Source organism: Vidua macroura, chromosome 2 (assembly GCF_024509145.1).
Source record: "Vidua macroura isolate BioBank_ID:100142 chromosome 2, ASM2450914v1, whole genome shotgun sequence".
Lineage (NCBI taxonomy): Eukaryota > Metazoa > Chordata > Aves > Passeriformes > Viduidae > Vidua > Vidua macroura.
Window position 1 is genome coordinate 63,570,937 of NC_071572.1, and position 19,575 is coordinate 63,590,511.

Here is a 19,575-nt window from a genome sequence, read left to right on the forward strand (position 1 = left end):
CATTTGCAAATCAAATATTTCCTTCTGCTAGTGTTTTATACCCATAAAATTGCCACTGGAACCTCCAGTGAGGGGATAAAATGCCAGGCAAGGATTTTCAATGTGCATTTTATTTTGGCTGTGCATGTATCTTGTCTTATCCGAGGGGATTTTTTTTGCCTTTTGTACACAAAATCTTTCAATGTCCATTTTGAAGTTAAAGAAAATTGAACTTTCATAACCTCTGCCACTTCTGATTGCCTCTTAAAAGTGTCAGCTTACATGGAAAAACCAGAAGAAATTGAGATAAACAGACATCTGTACATTTTAGCCTTTCATTTAGAAAACATCTGTATCCATCCATGCAATGTTAAGACTATAAGTAACTTTGCAGTTACATGTGAGCCCATTGCTGGGGCAGCAAGGTAGCATTTATCTCCCACGTGTATTCTATCAATTTCTTTTTTTTCTTAAAGCAGCTTCCTAAAATGAAAAACAGAAAAGCAGTGGTTAAGTTCATCTCTTTCAAACATTGGATTCAAGGCTTATATAAGGCAGCCCTTACTGTTTTCCAGCTGTGGAAAATCTAGATGCTAATCCTTTTCAAGATGAAAAAATGAACGACTGACATGGAAAAATGGGAACTGCTGTTCCTTTCAATAAAAAAAAAAATATTACTGATGATCTGGGAACATGAGATTTTGCCACTGTATATATTGTTAATAGGATGCCAAAGAACTGTACTACAGTATTGTTCAAAATAACCCAGCAAGTTGTGGTTTGCTGCTTCCTACAGCAGGAATACATTTCACACGAGTGTGCATGCTAAAATTCAGTCTTTGAGGACCTTCTTTGTGCTTAGCTTTCATCAAAGCATACAGCTCAGACCGATTAATTGTTTGGAATTTTAAAGTTTCTGTTACAACTGGTGCCCACCATACCAGACAGGACTGTACCAATGATCTGTCCAGTGCTGGTCAGTTGCCAAGTCTTGAGAACTCAAGACAAACTAGCATTTTTGTTTAGGCTTTTTAAAATTTCTGTTTTTAAACAAAGCACTGGGTAATGGGAATTACACCAGATGATTTAACAATATTCTATCTGTGCTTTCAAGGACCTAAATTGATGTCAGAGCTCTGACACCCATTAACTCTGGAATTCCCCTTCACTGCTTTTTGTTTTTTTTTTTTTTTTTTTCCCTGGGACTTCTGGGATTATTAAATACTGTAAAAGGGTTGAACCTCTTCAAAAATAATGTTGAAATCTTAGCCTCTAGTGTCCCAGCATTTCTAGAACCTTAAAAAATAATACAGTAATGTAAAGTCCAGAGGACACAATATCAAAGGAGTTAGTTATCCAGACAAGACATTTCACTCACATTTGATGCTGCCTAACAAACTCTGCAAACTGGCGGTCTTTAGCGTAGAGCTCTATAATTCGAATTCTGTCCTGAATTTCCTAGAATACAACAAACAGAATTGTAAGTACACAATAGAAATCAGAATGCTACTGAAATAACTGATTTCTGGGTTTTGGAAAATAAAACTCCTATGTGTAGCTATTTCAAAGAGTGGAGCTTGAAATTGGGCACTCCAATGCTAAATTTCTTCTTTATTTTATTTATTTTATTATAATTTTTCTAATTGAAAATAAAAAATAAGTGAAGCACTTCATTTGAATTCAGTAATACTTCACTTTTAAACCAAAAACAGGGTTTGGACAGAGTGTGGCATTTCAACAGGCTTTAACAAAACCATTTATCTCTCAGAGATACTTTGCCTACCAGTCAGCCTACCAGCTACATACTGGATTCACACCTTTCACAGTTGCTTAAGGATCTGTGGTTAGTTCTGGGATGTAAATCCCTTCTCTTTAGCCATCTAGAGTAAACCTTGGATACTGTGTATACAGGAAGAAATAAGATGTGATCTAACTTGCAGCTTATAGAAAGACTTACACTTTAAAAACAATCAGAAAACACCCAAAACAAAACTGCCCTGTGAAAAGGCCTGGATGTACCAATTTTTCACTCTGTAACTACTCTTACATAAACGAGTTGGCTTTAAAAGGTGTGTCAAGTAATACATCAAACCTCCCCAACTCCCATGAAGTTGCCTAAGGGGTCAGCTCCTTTATTATGTGTAATTCATTACAGGTCAGAAAAAACCCATAACCTTCTGTAAAAGCAAGCAGGGAAAGCAAGCTTTTCTGTCTTCTTTTAAATAGCTGCAGCAGCTGCAACCTGTTTATCTGGAGCATAGACACTGGGGAAAGATCGGGCCCACCTCTGAGGTTAGAAGTGTGGAGTAAGCTTACTGTTTCCATGATCTTTCCCATGTCACCATGAAAACAAGGTAATTTACCTCCTTGGTAAGTTCACTGTTTTCATAAATGTGCCTGATCTCTTCACTGCTGTAGTCTGTGGATGTCTCTGCACTGGTAGAACTGTAGGACGTTAGCTGCGGATATCTCCGGTAATAATGGCTGTAGCCAGTCGTGTCACTTTCATACATGGGGTTGTATTTAACTGCATTCTCAATGGATGAGAGGCTGTCACCCTGCCTGGGGGAGCAATAAACACACTGTGAGCTTCTCTGCAGCCTGGAAGGGCAGCAGATAGACTAAGGAAGCCTGGCATTTGGAGGTGCCTGCACGTCCTGTTGCTTGTAAACTGTGTGGTATAAGACTTATGACAGAATTATCCTCATTGTAGTCAATGTGTTTTAAAATATTAGATGGCGTCACCTACCCCTGGGAGTCCCCAGTATCACTCTTTGTGTACTGGTCTCGAAGGGTCCTGGCCAAGAAGAAGATGACAGCAGATGCCACAAGAAGGAATCCTACCACAGAAGCAATTGCAATACCCACAACCAGTGGCTCAGACACGTATTCCTCACAGTGCTCCCCTCTGTACCACCAGTTCTCTCCCACACGGCACCTGCCACAAAGAAACACAGGGAAATTGCACACCAGCAAAAGCTTTGGTTAATGTATTTAAGTTCCTGTTACGATGTGCCCTCAGTTAAGTCACCCCAATAAATATCTTTGCATTGTCCAATCACTAATTTTCCTTATTATTGTTATTATATGTACATGCTTTTTGGTAGATAATCATGTAACAGTTTGAGTTGAGAGAGACCTTTAATGGTCATCTAGTCCCCTGCAATGAGCAGGGACATCTTCAACTACATCAGGTTGCTCAGAGCCCCATCCAGTCCAGGGGCATCTACCCATCTCTCTGGATAACCGGTTCCAGTGTTTCACCACCACCACTGTAAAATATTTCTTCTTTATATCTAGTCTGAATCTACCTTCTTTTAGTTTAAAGCCATTACACCTTGTCCTATCACAACAGACCCTGGCAAAGAGTTTGTCCTCACCTTTCTTTCAAGCCCCCTTTAAGTATTGAAAGGCCACAGAAAGGGTCTTCCAGGAGCCTCCTCTAGTAGTAGTTCCAGGATGAACTACCCCAATCATGGAATTGAATGCAGGTAGGTAAAATAGCAAAAAGGGTAACGCATTTGTGGTAGAAAACACCTGTGCATTATGAAATGTACAGTACCCTGTGAGGTGTTAAAACTGGAAGATGTTTAGACTGAGGAAAAACTCCTGCCCTGATTGAGCCTTGCATGTGACATATCAACATTGCAAAGGTAGGACTGGAACAGGCTTGGTTTCACATACCTACCTGCTTCTGATTAACACTATCACACAAATGTTTAAATGTATAATTCATATTTAATAATATCAAATTTTAAAGTTTTAAAACCGTTTTTATTTCTTCTGTTAACTGTTAGCAGTCTAAGATTGACTTTAAAGAAGTTCTAGGCGAACTTTAAAAAAAAAAAATCACATGAAGTAACATAAATAACTACTAGTAGTAATACTATTGTTTGTGGTCATTTTCTTAATTTTTGTTGATAGACACATTTTATTTTTAAAAATAGACTATTACATTGTTTGAAAAGTAAAAAGTAAAGTGCCATGTCAGGGGCATCACCACCTTGTCTGCATCTTGCACAAAGTCTCTTTTATTACCTGCAAAATACAGCGATCCAGTTCAGATGTATCTGTATCTTTTTTTTTAAGCAAATATCTGGGACCTGTTCCTTCATCCTTTTATGAACCCAAATGTACAATTATTTACTTTGATCTTTTTTCCAGACCAAAAGTAGTCTATTTAATGTATTTATGCACTATCAATGTGATGTTCAGATATAAATTTCTGTTATGGAATAACCTCTCATAGGTGACATGACACTATTGAACACTTTGCTACTTGATAAACCTCTGGAGGTAAATTCTGTCCCCAAAGGCCAATAAAAGTGATTTGAACAACCGAGTGTGTTCCATTACAACCACTATTCCTCGTTAGTTTTATTTTCTGATGTTTCTGTTCTATTGATTTGTTACTGTCTCATTTATGATATATAGATAGGAAAACTAATGTTAATACTGTGACTTGCACTGAGCAGCACAACATGAATGATAATTACAATCTACTCACTTGTTACACAATATTGCACAAAATTTTTGACAAATCTTATAGAACACTACAACAGAGGAGACAATAAGAGTTTTCATCCAGGAAGCACAACTTTCAGCAGCAGGGTGACCTACCTACAGATGGCCCCTTGCCCAGGGCTTATGTCACACTTGCCGTCATTCAGGCAGAAGTTTGGCTGCAGATCACAAATGCTGTTGCAGGGCAGCCCATCAATGCTGAGGTAGCCAGGATTGCAGACACACTCAGCTTCCCCACTCCAGCGATTTACTAAGCACTCAGAGAACTCGTTGCAGGCCTGGAACTTGCAGGGATCTGCTTGCTCACCTGACAATACACAGAGCAAAAACTATTAATGAAAGGGGAGAGCCTTAACTGAGACAGGGTGCTGGCTGTCAGCATCTCTAATGGTTTCCTGATAATCCACAAAAATCCAGTGTGCATCTTTCCTGAGTAACAAAAGGTTCTGCTAAGGTGAATAAGCACTAGCAAATATTCCCCTGTCTGCACATGCCAGTGGCATGGCTAGGACCACCCAAAAAACAGTAAAAAAAGCAAGTATGAAGCGATTTTTTTTCATATTGGAACAGACAGCACCTCGTATTTTCTCTGTCTGCTGGAACTCTCTTTTACAAATTAGTAAACCACAGGTGATCTCCAGTATTTCTTGCTATGGAAAGCCTAGGCAGCATATGGGGAAGGGCAGTGGGATATCAGGCACTCACCATCTGCTGCAAGGAGATTTGCCTTTTTGTCTGCAAGGAGTACAAGCTTGAAGCATTCAAGATATCTCACTTGTATCAGGCTTAAGAGGCTGGCATACAGCTAAACAATCAATATCAGAACATTTGCCATGCTAATTAGACCATCATTATAAGATACCTATCTGGGAAGAACAGCTACCATATGCCAACAGGTCAGCACTCTTATTTTTCTCTAACCTTAAAACAGGAGAGATTTCTGGGTTGCTTATATGGTAAACTACTGGCTAACTTGGACAGGGAAAAAAAACCCAACAAAACAACCTTCTCCCTGTTTCAGAGAAGTGAAGCAAGAGGGCTTGTCACTTTTTAGTGTAATCAAGACCTTACCCCAAGCATGAGGCAGCAACTGTTACCAGTGCAGATGCCCACCTGGCAGGTAAACTGGCTACCACCTGTGGGAATAACCATGTGGAGTAAATTCAAACCACACATGAAAGTAAGCATAAAAGAGATGGGCACCACTTCTCCCTGAGCTGTCTGTTCCTCCACTCAATGCAGGGGCATTATGCATTGATTTTTCTCCATAAATCTATATGGATCCTATACAGCTTTCTCTGTCTGGGTCCCACGTTGACATTCATTTCTTTAGTCCCAGAGCAGATTTTCATTTGTTTCTTTTTACTCTATGAAAGACTGTCTTTCTAAAGCCCAGCCTGTGAAAAGCAGTGGGCAGCCTCTGAGCTGTGGGAACCTTAGCACTTAAACCAGAAATTTTTCTTTATCTCTTGCTTTAAACTGCATTTCCGTGCTGCCTTACCCGATTCCACATCCAGGGAGTATTTATCGATGGCCAGGTTCATGGTGTGATATGCAGTGTTGCAGAAATCTTCCAGGATCATGTACACAGCGTTGGTGACATTTCGAGGCACAGGTTTGGCAAATTTCATTCGACTGTTCACCACAATGCTACCATTTCTGAAGTTCAGGATTTCCAGATTCTGGAATCCTGTCAGATTTGACTGAAGGTAGGGCACCAGCTGCAACACAGGGGATATGACAGAAAAGCTGAATCTTTGAGTCTCTGCTCGAGCCAGTTGCACTGTTACTGCAGCAGACAATTAGAGTCTGAATGATTTTATCCAAATCCTACATCAAGGGCATTAATCTTTACCCAGCTGAGGTCTGTGCTGGCAGCCTGCCAGAAGCCTGAGTACTTCAGGCAGTTCTTAAGAGTATAGCAATTTGCAAGGAGTTTCTAAAAATCTACAATTCAGAAACACAGTTCTCAGGACACACATTGTGTTCTCCCTTGATCTAAGTACCTGGAATACTTGCCATTTCACAGGGTTTTTCCCTCAAGCATGTCCCCGTCCCTCTCTCTGCTTTGCTTCCTTCAATTCTCACAAGAGAATGCTTGTTTCACTCAGAAGAAGGGAATTTCACAGTTAAAATTTGGCAGTTGTTGCTGTGTAACTCCTGTGAGGCTTTCCAAGTCATCAGTCAGGTTAGGAACAGCTTAGTTCCCTGAGCTACCTCCCACTTAGAACAGGTTGAATGTGTTGCAGAAAAGTTACCTGCTCACAGCCCCAGGTTTTCTTGCATCTTCCTCCCTACACACTAAATACAGAGCACTCTGGAAGCAAGTAGGGGGAGTGTAGTAGTGACTTCAGCTACACTGCTATATTTATTGACACCAGCAGAGCAGCTGGTCCATGATGCTAAGGAGCTCTCCTTTAGAGAGATTATTATCTGAATAAAAGATGAACAGCATCCCACCATCCATTTCCAGACAGAACTTTCCCCACCGAGGGACACAAATCTTATATGTGAACACCAGTTCTGAGTTGCTTTCTGCAAAAGAGAGATGACTAAACATAATTTACCAACAGTTTTTGTCTGTCTGGTGCTAATGGACATTTAGCACAGAAGTGACTCTTACCAGTTCCAAGAATCGCTGCTCCAAGGCTTTGTATTCAGGGGAGTTTTTATTAAACAGGTCCTCTGAAAACATCATGTTGGTAACCCGAAGACTGAAAAACACCACTAGAGCTCGGGATGGGACGGTACTACTGTAATGAGTTTCATGTGTGGCCCAAGCCACACTGGCCATCTCTGTGGACTGGACACGAGTTGTTAGCTCCATGTGACTTTCAGTCATTCTCCTTCCCTCCTCAGTCTGCTCAGGAGAAAATTGGACAGTGCTAACACGACCCAGGTCTACTGAAACATCCAGGACTCTTGTTGTTTCATCTCCCAGCTTTGTTGAGGTAGCCACAGATAATGATGGCATGGATCCCACAGGAGGAAGATGGGACAAAAGCTCAATGGTGCTTGTTGTTACACTCACTGTTTGATAATCCATAACAGTGCTGAAGCTCATGGAAATATGTGTGCCATGGTCTGTACCATCCTGTCCAGCAAAGCCCTCTAGGACAGTGGTGTGACCTATTACAGAAGGAACTGCAACTGAACCTTGAGTAACCACTGGCATTGCTGGTTGCACTGTCTGATCTAAGGTTTCTAGTGCCCTGTCAGTAGGCCAAACATCAGCTGGTTCCTTCACTGCTGATCCACGAGTGTTTTGGACTGCCAATGATGAATCTAGGGCTTGCTGCTCTTCTGTGGAAGCATCAGGCTTTACCACAGAAGGATCTGCAGTCAGAATAGTTTCTAAAGAGACTGTGTCCAAGTGTTCTATTGTAGCAGCTTCCATTACATCTGGCTGCTTCACTGTGAATAGTTCTTCTACCACTGCCCTGTCTTCGTTTTGGTGTTCAACTACTTCAGGGATTATGTTCTGGCCTACACTAGACTCCTCAGGTTGCTCCATACTGACAGTCCCTGTAGATATATGGAGACTATCTTCCACAGACAGACCTGTATATGGTGGTGAGACAGGGGCCTCTCCAGCTGGCATGACAAAAGAGGAATCATACATGCCCAGTGTTTCTGTCTGTGTAGATGGTTCCACAGATGATGGCTCTTCTGTCTGTAACAGAGGTACTTGCAGAGTTGTAGTCTCTGGAAAGACAAATATTTCAGACTCATCAAAGAAATCTTTTATATCGACTATCCCTTCATTCTCATCTTTGGAAAGATCATAATCTAATTTATTCCCAGAGTTAAGAATATAGTCTAAAATCATGCCTTCAGGAATATCCTCAGTTTTGATTAATAAAGACTCATTGTCATCTTCAAGCCAGCTATCAGGACCAGGGTAGAAAACTGGTTCCAGGGTTGCTTCTTCCCAAGGCCAGACACTTGATTCCATTTCTTTTCCTGAACCATCAAAAGCCGAACCAGACCCATCATCATATATAACTCTATCTCTAAGAAATATATCAGTTTCGTCTTCCATAGGGGGCACTTCTAAGGGAAAAGGAATTTCTTCCACAGAGTCTGCACTGTCACTGCCCTCAGGACTACCTTGGATTACTTCTTCCTTCTCTTTAATATCAGTCTCTACAACTGACAAAGAGGCCACTGTTGGTGCAGAGAGCAGAGGAACTGCATAGTCATCAGTAGATGGAGATTCTTCAGGCACAAGGTGAGAAGGACTTAAAGGCAAAAGTTCTTCAGAGAGTCCAGTATCTTCAAACATTAAAAATAAAAACAAATTGACAATTTTATGTTGTTTATGATAAAAAGTGTCAAATTTCATTCATTTTATTATCTGTAAATGTGTGTTCCACATTTTCCATAATATATCCCAGCCTTTGTATTCCAAAGTCATAAGGACTCCTGTTAACCTCTCCCACTTTCCATTCAGATATTCTATGGGCCAAGTCAAGACATACCAAATTACTTCTATGCTATTTAACAAGTGCCATGTACGTATCATTTCCAGAAGAGAGAAACAGGTATTATGAGCTATTACAAGCATTTTACCTTGGTAAATAGCTCTTGGATACATGCACACACAAAAGGTAAAAACTGGCAGAGAAAGATACTCAATTTTCAGAGCTTTCTGAAAACACATTTCAGTGAACTACAATTTGGTGAGTATCAGGAAATACTTGTATCCAAATTTAAGCTTCAGTTAATGGCATTAACTTACCGTCTAAAGAACTGGGGGCTGAAAACCATTCCAGAGAGTCCATAGAATCATGTTCTAACACTGGTACAGTGACTAAATGAGTAGTCTCTAAATTCTGCCCAGGCAAAGAAGTGACATTAGCCTCTGAGGAAAGTGGAGCTTCGGGTGCCAAACCAGCCTCATAGTCCGTGTTCTCTGGTCTTGGCTGGATTTCATTGTCACTGGCCTGCTCACTGTCTGAGGTGGAATCTGGTTTGGTGTAGTCAAAGGGCAAAGCATTGCTGACAGTTGACTCATCTGCAGAAGGACGTTCAGCTAAAAAGGTGCTGTCCTGGAACATAAAGCCGCTATTGATATTTCCAATAATAATATGTTGGAAGACTGACTGACTACTACAAGGGAAACACTGATTGTCTGCATTGGGCTGAACACACAGAAGGGGTTAACAGCAGGCAGTGGTCAAGCCTTGGACTACTGCCTCTGAGGTAACAATGCACAGCAGCAGGATGAGTGGCAAATACAGACCCTTGCTAACCTTGTGCAATATACATGTAAAATGCACATCCTTCTGACTAATGTCATGTTCAGTCATGTCCATGAGAAAGGGAAAGAAACCATTCAGATCGTTTGGAGTGCAGAACCCCTTAGGCTATTAAGAGATTTACCATCTATATCCAACCTCATCTCCTTTCCTATGCTGAAAAAACAAATCTGTCCATCTCCAACTAAATCAAAGATAAATGTTGTCTGCCTTCCTAAAGCATGATGAGGCTCTCACAGCTATTATTCATCAGCCACACAACCAATACAGTAATTCTAATATTTCCGTTACTATGATACGTGAAACAGTGTAGAAACTGAACTTCAATGGATGCATGCCCAGTTATCATTTATTGATATCTTTTAGTATATCTGTAGTACCCAAGAGAATAGCAAAGACCAGAACCTAATGAAGAGCATTTAGAACCTGGAATAATTTAGTCTCAAAGCCAAGATACCTGTGCAGGAAAAAAAAAAAAAAAATCTATCAGCAGTAATGATGAACAACAAAGTGCATGCAGAATGAATTTGTGAATTATTTGAATTGTGAAAAAATGATTTGTTGTTACATCTCCAATTACCACACTGTTTACTTGCTATTCCACGTCCCAATCATTAGCTGGTTTACAGTTAAAGCAGTTAGCATATTTCATCTTTGAATATTAATCTCCTAGTTGGTGTCTGATGAAGTAATTATATTAGAAAAAGGCAATAAAGATATTAAGTTATTTGGTCAAGGCTACGAAAGCAAGCTGATAGCCTAAAACTCAGGAATTAGTGTTTTACATGGATACCTGCCCACACATAAATGCTGTGCAGCAGTGGGATATGGACCAAAAACCCTGTAGGGTATGAAAAACTGCCAAGCAATTTCAAGAAGCAGCAATTTGCTAAGGGCTAACAAATTGCCAATGGTAACAAATAAAGTTAAGTAAAATTACAGTGGAATACAGTGGAATACATATTACAGGTTTCTGTAATATGTATTACAGTTCAAAACAACTGTAATAGTTTCTGCAGCTCACTGTTCCTATCAAATCTCTTTCTATTGCTTGACCAGCAGGAATAACAGGAAGAATCCAAATACTTTTCAATTTGAAATTTTACTCCAGCTTGAAGTGTGGGTGAATTAAATTTTCAGCTTAATTCAAACTGCATTTGAATGCTTTGGAAACAGGCCAGTTTTTTTAAGTTTTTGGTTTTGTTTTGTTTTTTTTTTCTTAAATTACTTGTTTGCATGTATTAGAATATTTTAAAATGCCAATTGTTATGCCACCACTGTCTCATCAAATTTTTTAATTTATATGGTAAAAATTGGTTGAAAAGTATATAGACCATAGAGACATGCTCCAGCAATTTTATTTTTGGCAAGACTAGCCACTATAAATAAAGCTGTAAGAAGAGTTACTGTACAAAATTAGAAATAAATTACACATATAAATTCCATAAAGAATGAATTAAGGCTACCAGCACTTGCTCCTTGATACATTTATTTAATGTAAGCATTTAGTTGCCAGGGATTGCACCTTGTCTTTTATTTGAATATGGATAAATGCTCCTATGGCAATTAACATTATTCAAAAATCCTTGTTACAGGGCAATATATTATACTAACAAGTTTAATATAATATTGGCTAGTTCTGGTTTTCACCAATGTAAAAGGCTTACAAATATGATAGATGGCTGGAAACACAGAACCCTTCTCCATGATTTTTCATTTTCTGCTGCCAGAAAGGCATTGTATTCCTCAAGCCAGAGCATTCTACCCTTACAACACAACATAAACAACAAGAAAATGTGGATTTCAAAAACTAGACTTAATTTTTGTTTTACTTTTAAAGAGAGCTGCAAAACTCAAAAGAATTATTTGTATCATCTAGTAGCAATTGGATGATGAAATCATGACAGTCTCATGTTACGTCATGATACTGGTATGCTAATACAAATCTAGCTTATTCTCAAATCACCTAGGGCAAACTACAGCAAAATTCTCTTCCATAGGTAGCAGTTCTACTTGAAAGCATCTACTAGAACCATAAAGGTTTGACATCTGTGGAAATAATTGATCAATTGCATACTGTCTAATCATATTTAGAATTTTCTTGTATTTGTCTGAAGCTACTTTGTAAATTACCTCTGTATTGCAGATGGTACACAGCCGGTTTGGAGATATACTTGATACCTTTTACATAATCAGAGTTTTTGACTGAAGGCATAGAAGCCTTTGTTCATAGTCATGATTAGAAAAATATAACTTCCACATTTTTTGTCATAATATTCCCAAAAACTGGTTTTAAATTTATTATTGCAAAGCTACCACTACTCTAAAATATCTTCCTGCCTGCACATCTGTCAGAGTACAGAATGGCAGAATTCTTTGTCTCACTAAAATTAACATCTACAACATTTTAGACTAGTTCAATGTCTCTAGTAAGATGTCTTCAGTAAAGAGAAAGCCCTTTTCTGAAAGCTAACTTAAATTCATGTTTATCTACACCATGTTTAATCCATTATGGCAAATCCATGTGAATTTTTATTTTAGACATCAATAAGCAGTTTTTAAAACTCAACAAAAACTTACATGAAATTAAGGACATTATACGTACATCCATTCTAACAATATTTGCATTCTGTGAAAACAAATTTTGTGTACATAAAATTTTCAGAAGTTGGCTAAAATTAAATGTGTCAGTGTTCTTAACATTATCTCATGATGGACTGAGAATCTACCATCCAGCACAAGTGGATCTGGATTTTAGGGCATTATCTGAGCTCATTTCTTGTTGAAAGCACATCTGTGTTACAGAACAGAGTGGAGAGCAGAAACCAACTGCCCAGACAATGATTCAGCACTCAGAAGATCTCTCTGTTGGCAGAACTAACTGACTTGATCTCAGCATTGCTGGCACCTAACTTAGTATCTTTGTTTAAAGTCCCTTTGTACAGACATGGTCAGGGACATCAAGTCTCCTGTCCAATACAGAACTCTAGTCTGTGTCTTGGATTATTCCAGAGGGAATTGGGGAAGACAACTACAATTTCAAGAGACAAAAAAATAGAACCAGTGCCAGTAATTTTCCTCTGCTGGTATTAGGAGAATGGTATCATTTTAAAGCCAAATTAAGAACTTTCTTTGAAATAAATACAGTAACAAAAGGAGATTATTAAACTTAGTGTTTTATCTTTTCTAGCAGCCAGCTGTAGGATTTACATCTATTTCTTCTTTCCAAAGAAAAGTAGTATCATGGAAGGAAGGATCACCTCTTTAGAGATGTTTACAATCAAAATAAGATGATCACAGAAAACTGTTGGGCAGCAAATGCTACAATTGTCACACGAGAGATTTCACCAGTTCTTACTCCAATATAACGTGTCCCTTGATTAGTACTTAGTCTGCATGAACAACAGGATAGAGAAGCTCTGAGTGTTGGCTACAATTCTACCTTGCTGAACTAAGTTGTTCAAATGTGTCCAAAGGCCATTTGAACAGAAAGGCCACTGCTCAGAACCATACTCACATTGAACTCCGGTCGCTCCAGCTCAACTGGATGCTCAGTAATCCAGGATGGGTCTTCCGATGTAGGGTGCAGTATTTCCTTCACTGTGGAAACAGAAACACTTGGGATCTAAAGGCTGCAGTAATAGTGTGAGGAAGTTGTGTTGGAAGACCAACTGAAAAACTCTCTCTGATTTCAGATTTGTAAGTAAAATCTTCTCAAAAATTTTGCCAGAGAGATTTTGTTTCTGGAAATGCCTCCAAATCACTGACAGGAAGTGAAGGGGAAAAATGAGAACAAAGGCGTAACAGCACCCTTTCATCACCTCTGGGAGGCTCACTGAATATTCAGCAATAATCCAGGTATTCCCTTTGTGCTGCCTAAGGCAAACACAGAGCTACTAAACTGAAGGTCACCCTGATGCAATGTGCACCATGTGAACCACATTTCCCCCTTTTATTCCTATTAATTTTTTGAAAATATTACTGAAACTGCACACTAAAACCCTCCGTTTCAAAATAAAAAATGGGGGGGGCAGGCTAATGGATCAAAAATAGGATGCTACTGCTCATGACTTGGCCTGGTTAAGATCAGAGCAAAACAGGCTACAACATAGTTGATTCCGTTCTGTTTAATTTTTCAGAGGACAGCTGAATAATTCACTCATCTGAGATTTATTTTATAAGAAGTCAGATGTGTGGCACACTGATGCATGATAATTAATACCCACCATTAGTAAGCTGAAGAGAGTTTGGATCTAAAGCGATGGAAGCATTTTCAAGCAGAGCATTTTTCTGGAGAATCTCAGCAATATAATCTCGGAAATCACTGATGGTGTACACAACTGTTGGATTATCCTCTATGCCCATGAAGGAGTTGTCTTCCACCTTGTTTGAATGAAGGTTAATCAGGTCCCAGGTGGCATTGCTGATGGCTTTTCCATCAAATGTGACAGCATAGTGAACTTCCACCCCGCTTCAGTTGTACAAAGAGAAAGAATACAGATGAGAAATTCCAGGTTTTCCTAAGCAAGCAAACACTATATTTTTTCACAAGAGCCCACGTCAATACCCTTTATAATATAAAAATGGCTTTAAAAACTACTTAATACTTTTTACAAAGTTCTCAAGGGAAATGCTACCCAAAACTGACATCTGGTCTGGTCCCAGTCCCGTATTTCTACTAGTGAATGGCAGACAGACCACAAGCAGACCAAAACACTGGCTTTCTGCAAGCATTATTAGTGGGTCCACCAGCATGCAGTGATGAGAGTGGTGATTTTAAGATCATACCAATAATAGGAACAGCTCTGAGGTATGAAAATAGATGGGCAAAACATGTTGTACATAGTAGCAATCTATAGTAGCAAGTGAGAGTCCTAATCTCTGTCACTGTGCAGTGTTAAACTGCTTGAAAGAATGTTTTTAATAGCAACAAAATAGTATTTAATTCATCAAATTGGGAAAATTTATCTAGACTCATTTGATCATTTATTCTACAACTCAATTTTGTATCTGTGTACAGTTTAGGGTTCTTTTTTCATATTAACTCCTCCTTTTTCTTTTTTTTTTTCCTTAATAGATCTGGATGTCCTTTTCCACATGACAAATTAGGCTGCAATCAGATTTACCATACACTAGGCATAAGCAAAAGGGAACTTTACAAGATACAACATATTTTGGCTGTAGACAGAATACAGCAAGAAAATTAAATAACCTCTGAACATTAGAAACATGTGCTCTGAATATAGGTTTTCCTGATTCCAGAGAGCTGGATTGGATTTCTAAAACAATGGCTCTGTTTAGAGAAGTCTTTAAAACCCCAGTTCCAGATACAACAGAGAAAATTCACAAATACACTGACTAAACCCAGGAGCCTGGGGTTTTGCTGCTGGTTCATTGGCATGAACCCACCACAGGCTCACCATGGGCTCTGACTGTCAGCAGAGGAGATTAAAAAGGACAGCAGCAGTGAAAAGGCACAGGAAAAATGGAACAGAATATGCTCCTCAAACATAACATTTAGGTTTAATACAACTGTGCTGTCATTCATAATTCCTAACAAATAACTACAACACCATCCTCTTTCTGGAAAGGGCTGAACATCTGGTGCCTGGAACATAGCCCTTGTGAACAGTTGCATACAGTTTGTGAAGAGATTTGTGTTTCTAACCTTTCTTGAAAATGCTCATTCTCTTTAAACTTGTTCATGGAAACTGGTTATGCTGAGATACACACAGAACAAATTAATAAATTTAGTAAATTAAGGCTGCAGTTCTTTTTCTGTCTTATGACATTCTTAACATACTAAAGAAGGAAAATTCTGGATTCTTAGCTTGCATGTGTCTGATGAAAAACAAATCCAGACTAATCTCATGTTCTGCTAAAGAACATTTCTTAAAGTTCTGCTAAGATCTGCAGCACCTCTGACCTTGAAGCTAAGCCAACAGCCTTTGCTGGAGAACTGTGGGTTTCTTACCTACTTCAATTTCAGTAACAATAATAATCCCATATCTATTCAAGACTTTGCTGCAAAGTATGAATACTTTGAGTCATTGTTAAGCAATTTTGTTTTCTTCACAAAAGAGACTCTTATACACAAGTTACTCCAGTAGCTGACTTGTGTTTAGGATGATTTTTCCTGAGTGTTTTTATTTTTATTATGACTTAAATAAGCAAATTAAGTTTATCCTTAATTGAAACAGATCAGTTACTTGCAGTTTCTGGTAGAACCCTCTCTCACAATATTTATGTTAGATAACTATCTTGCTCTGAACACAAAAATACAAATCCCAAAAAAAACAATGCCCTCCAGCAAAGCATGTTTTTCCCATCTGTATTATGACAATATCTATAAAAAAATTGTCTTTACCTGTCTTCCTCAGAAGGGCTGATTATAAAAACAAAATAGAAGAGCAAAACCTATTAAATCAATGTTATAACTTCCTTTAAGTCTTAAGACTTTAACAAGTTTGCTTTGGTATTCTACAGGGCATAACCATTTGAAAACGCATACAGGAAAATCCTTTTAAGTTGCATAGTTATTCATAGTTATTCAGCTACATAAAAAATTGTTCTGCTTTTAGTGAATGGAGATATTTTCTATTGATCCCAAGGAATGAGCAGAGCAGAGACATCTCAGATTATTGTAAATAATGCAGGTAAATTGCTGTCAGTACCAAGAAGATCAAGGCTCAGTTATTTTACCTAAAGGTTTAACTTACAAGCAATGGGTTTTTACAAGCAGTGAACAGACTTCCAGAAATACCAGCCTTTTATTTGTCTTCTCAAATTAACCAAGTGCTTGCAAACCTACTAGACTGCAAATACCAAGATGGAAGGTTTTGCTACCTTCCAGTCTGAAAACTGGATGTAGCCTAGGGTTCCAACGACAAGACCTCTTTTACTACAGCTGCTTTGTTACCTACATGTGTGCTAGTTAAAATACTCCAGGCGATAAATTCTAAGAAATACAGTTTACAGTCTCAAATAAAACACAATTTATATTAACTCATGAAAATTAGAACTCATTAGATTTTAAAAGTTATATCCAATCCATTCAAGAAAAATCACAATTTGTGAGCCCTGTACTCCAAAAGTCAGACATTTTACATTTGATACATTAACTTAACAAATTAACTTTAAATTTCACTCTGAAGCACAAATGGATTTGAGGGAATCAGGTCTTTAAAAATATATTTCTAGAAATACAGAGAGTTAAAACATCCCATATAATTTATCAAACTATCCCCTACCTCTTTTTTTTGATCCAGGAGGGAGAGACCTTTACATATCCTAAACACTAACCTTTAGAGCCATCCCAAATTAACATCAAGAATTTGAAAAAGAAATTTAAATATACCACATTTTTCCAAAAGGATTTCTGTGTCCTTCCTTGCTTAATACTTGGTCATATTAGAAGTAGCAGATACAAATATATCTTTTAATTTTAGGATAGAATCTTGAACAATAATGCCTTGTCTTAAAATCACAGCAAACATTTCATGTGAAAAATGTCAGGAGGAAAAAAATTCAGTTCTGTATTTCTATTTCAGTTGTATGTATAGAGGTACCAAATATGAGAGCACTCAGTTAATACATCCTAGGAGTTCCCACACACACGACTGACATCCTGCCAAGCATCGTGTCAGCTCATTGCATCATCATACATGATCATGCTCAATCACCATATATGCATCAGCATCTTTTTACCTGTAATCCAGGATATGGATGTTTTTGTATCCAGGTAGTCCTTCAAATACACTTTTAATCTATTTTGATGGAAAAACAAACAAATTTAACACAGATTCTGTTCACTTCTGCTCACGTGGTGAGAAATCAGGAAGTGTTTCTAGCATTTTCCAAAAATGTATCTGAGCTGTTATATAGAATAGGTGAAAAACAGTTAATTATTCTTTTCTTTATGGAAGAGTAGTTTTGGTGACAAAAAAGAGAAAAGGGGGAAATAAAAGGGGAAATAAAAAGTACGAAGAACAACATCCAATATTCCCAAGAACTGTATAGAAACATTCCAAGGAGAGAAATCGAAAGAAACTGCCAAGATAATCAACTGTGCTACAGGAGTCAAAACCAAGATAGAGAATACTGAAAATTCATGCTGGTTTAGAAAGTTTTTTAGCTTCCAAAGATCCTTGCCAGTTGAGGATTATTTTTTATTCTGTAAATTCTTGTTCCCATCCCCCATCTCCTTATTTTTAAACTGTCTCTGGTGAGACTTAAACAATCACAGTGCTGCTGACATTTTTTTCCGAGAGCGTCTTTATTCAAAGTCAAAGAAAACCAGGCAACCAATCAAAGGATTGGAATATCCATGTGCCAGGTGGACTCTGTCCCATTCAACATTTTTTACACAGACACATACCATGGCATTGCTACTTGGACTTACAGCTAGGAAAACTGAGATGTCTAGCCTACACTAGTAACTTGTGAAAGTCATGGTGATAGTTTTTGGCTGCAGTGAAGAGTACATCTCTTTCCCATTTGGCCCAGGATCTGGCATAGGGTTAGCCCCAGTAAAAAGGATTCAGAGAATCAACCCAAACTAAATGGGGCTAAGAAGGAGGCAAAGCTAGAGAAAAGACAAGCCTCATGATAAGCAGCCATATGACAACTTAGATGCCTCTCCAAGGAGAAAAGGAAGACACAGACCCAGCTCCCAAAATATGATGGCAATATAATTACTGCCATTACAGACAAAATGAAAAACAAATCTTGGAAACCATAGGTACACAAAAACCAGCAGCCCTGACACAGGTGATTTTTGCTGTTATTGCTTTGCAGAGCCAGCAAAAGGAAAAATGAAGTTAGGGGAGGGAATCACCTGAGAAACGAATCGTTCAGACAGCAGTTGATACACAGCAGCAGATGGGTCCTTCAGCTCCTCACTGTACTCTTCACCAACAATCAAAATGTTGAACTCAATCATCTGCTCAGTTACAGGTCTGACTAGCTTTTCATCCTGCCTCTTTATCTCATTATTGATCTGGAAGGGAAGGAAGAAGGGACAGAAGATAAACACTTACTGACACGTGAGTGCTGCAGTCCAAAGCACAGCATGTTCACTGCTGGAGCCATCAGCACACCTGTTTGCCCTGCACTGTAATGGAGAGCTCGGGAAGCCTCAAGGACAGAGGCAGCAACTAATGAGGCAGTCTAGTAAGCAAGAACATTTCCTGAATTGAAGATAATTCTCCATTTGGACACCTTCAGTGTAAGTCCATCTCATTGACCTCAGGTACGAAGTGAAGTACAGATGTGTGGACGGTTCACGAAGCAATTTAAAGTGCAACCATGCCTACTCAAACATCTCACTTGAGCCCAGTCAGTGCAGGCTGATTTACCCAAAATTTACTCATTTATCACAAGGCTCCTACTCACTATTCTAGCTGGGAGACAAGCTGCCTTTGCCGAGTTCTACATTTGGAACAACATCCTGCATTGTTCAGCCTCAGGAGGTGAGAGATCCCCCCAGATATACAATGGGCACTAGGAATGGGAGCTCTGCTGAGCTAAAGCAGTGGGCTTCAACTGCTGTGTCTACAGCTGCCCAAAAAGCCCCAGAGCAGTGGCTGTGCAGTGCATCAGAGATGCATGGAGCTATCATGGTTGCCACAGGCAGCAGTTTTAATGCCAAGTTTTAATCTAATTTGAATGACTGGGCATGCTTTCCTGGTATTTTTAAAACAGCATACTATTCCTTGTGGTATACTGAAAGACATCAGAAAAATTAAAAAAACAAAAAAATAGATACTTGTCTGGGAGGGAAGAGAAGGCTGGCTTGTTAATTTTAGCCAAA

At 38.7% G+C, this 19,575-nt stretch overlaps 1 protein-coding gene across 1 annotated transcript in view; it reads right to left on the reverse strand.

Annotated features, from left to right (window-relative positions):
• Window positions 1-393: 393 nt before the first annotated feature.
• Window positions 394-19,575, reverse strand: part of IMPG2 (interphotoreceptor matrix proteoglycan 2) — a 52,066-nt gene continuing 32,884 nt past the window's right edge. The window contains exons 9-21 of the mRNA XM_053970946.1: window positions 18,601-18,762; window positions 17,472-17,530; window positions 16,132-16,149; window positions 13,991-14,235; window positions 13,282-13,364; window positions 9,245-9,554; window positions 7,127-8,778; window positions 6,005-6,224; window positions 4,600-4,810; window positions 2,729-2,917; window positions 2,343-2,541; window positions 1,358-1,437; window positions 394-462 (exon numbers count right to left, since the gene is read on the reverse strand). Coding sequence (XP_053826921.1) covers window positions 450-462; window positions 1,358-1,437; window positions 2,343-2,541; window positions 2,729-2,917; window positions 4,600-4,810; window positions 6,005-6,224; window positions 7,127-8,778; window positions 9,245-9,554; window positions 13,282-13,364; window positions 13,991-14,235; window positions 16,132-16,149; window positions 17,472-17,530; window positions 18,601-18,762 — 3,441 coding nt within the window. The 3' untranslated portion in view covers window positions 394-449. The remainder of the gene's footprint in view (window positions 463-1,357; window positions 1,438-2,342; window positions 2,542-2,728; window positions 2,918-4,599; window positions 4,811-6,004; window positions 6,225-7,126; window positions 8,779-9,244; window positions 9,555-13,281; window positions 13,365-13,990; window positions 14,236-16,131; window positions 16,150-17,471; window positions 17,531-18,600; window positions 18,763-19,575) is intronic.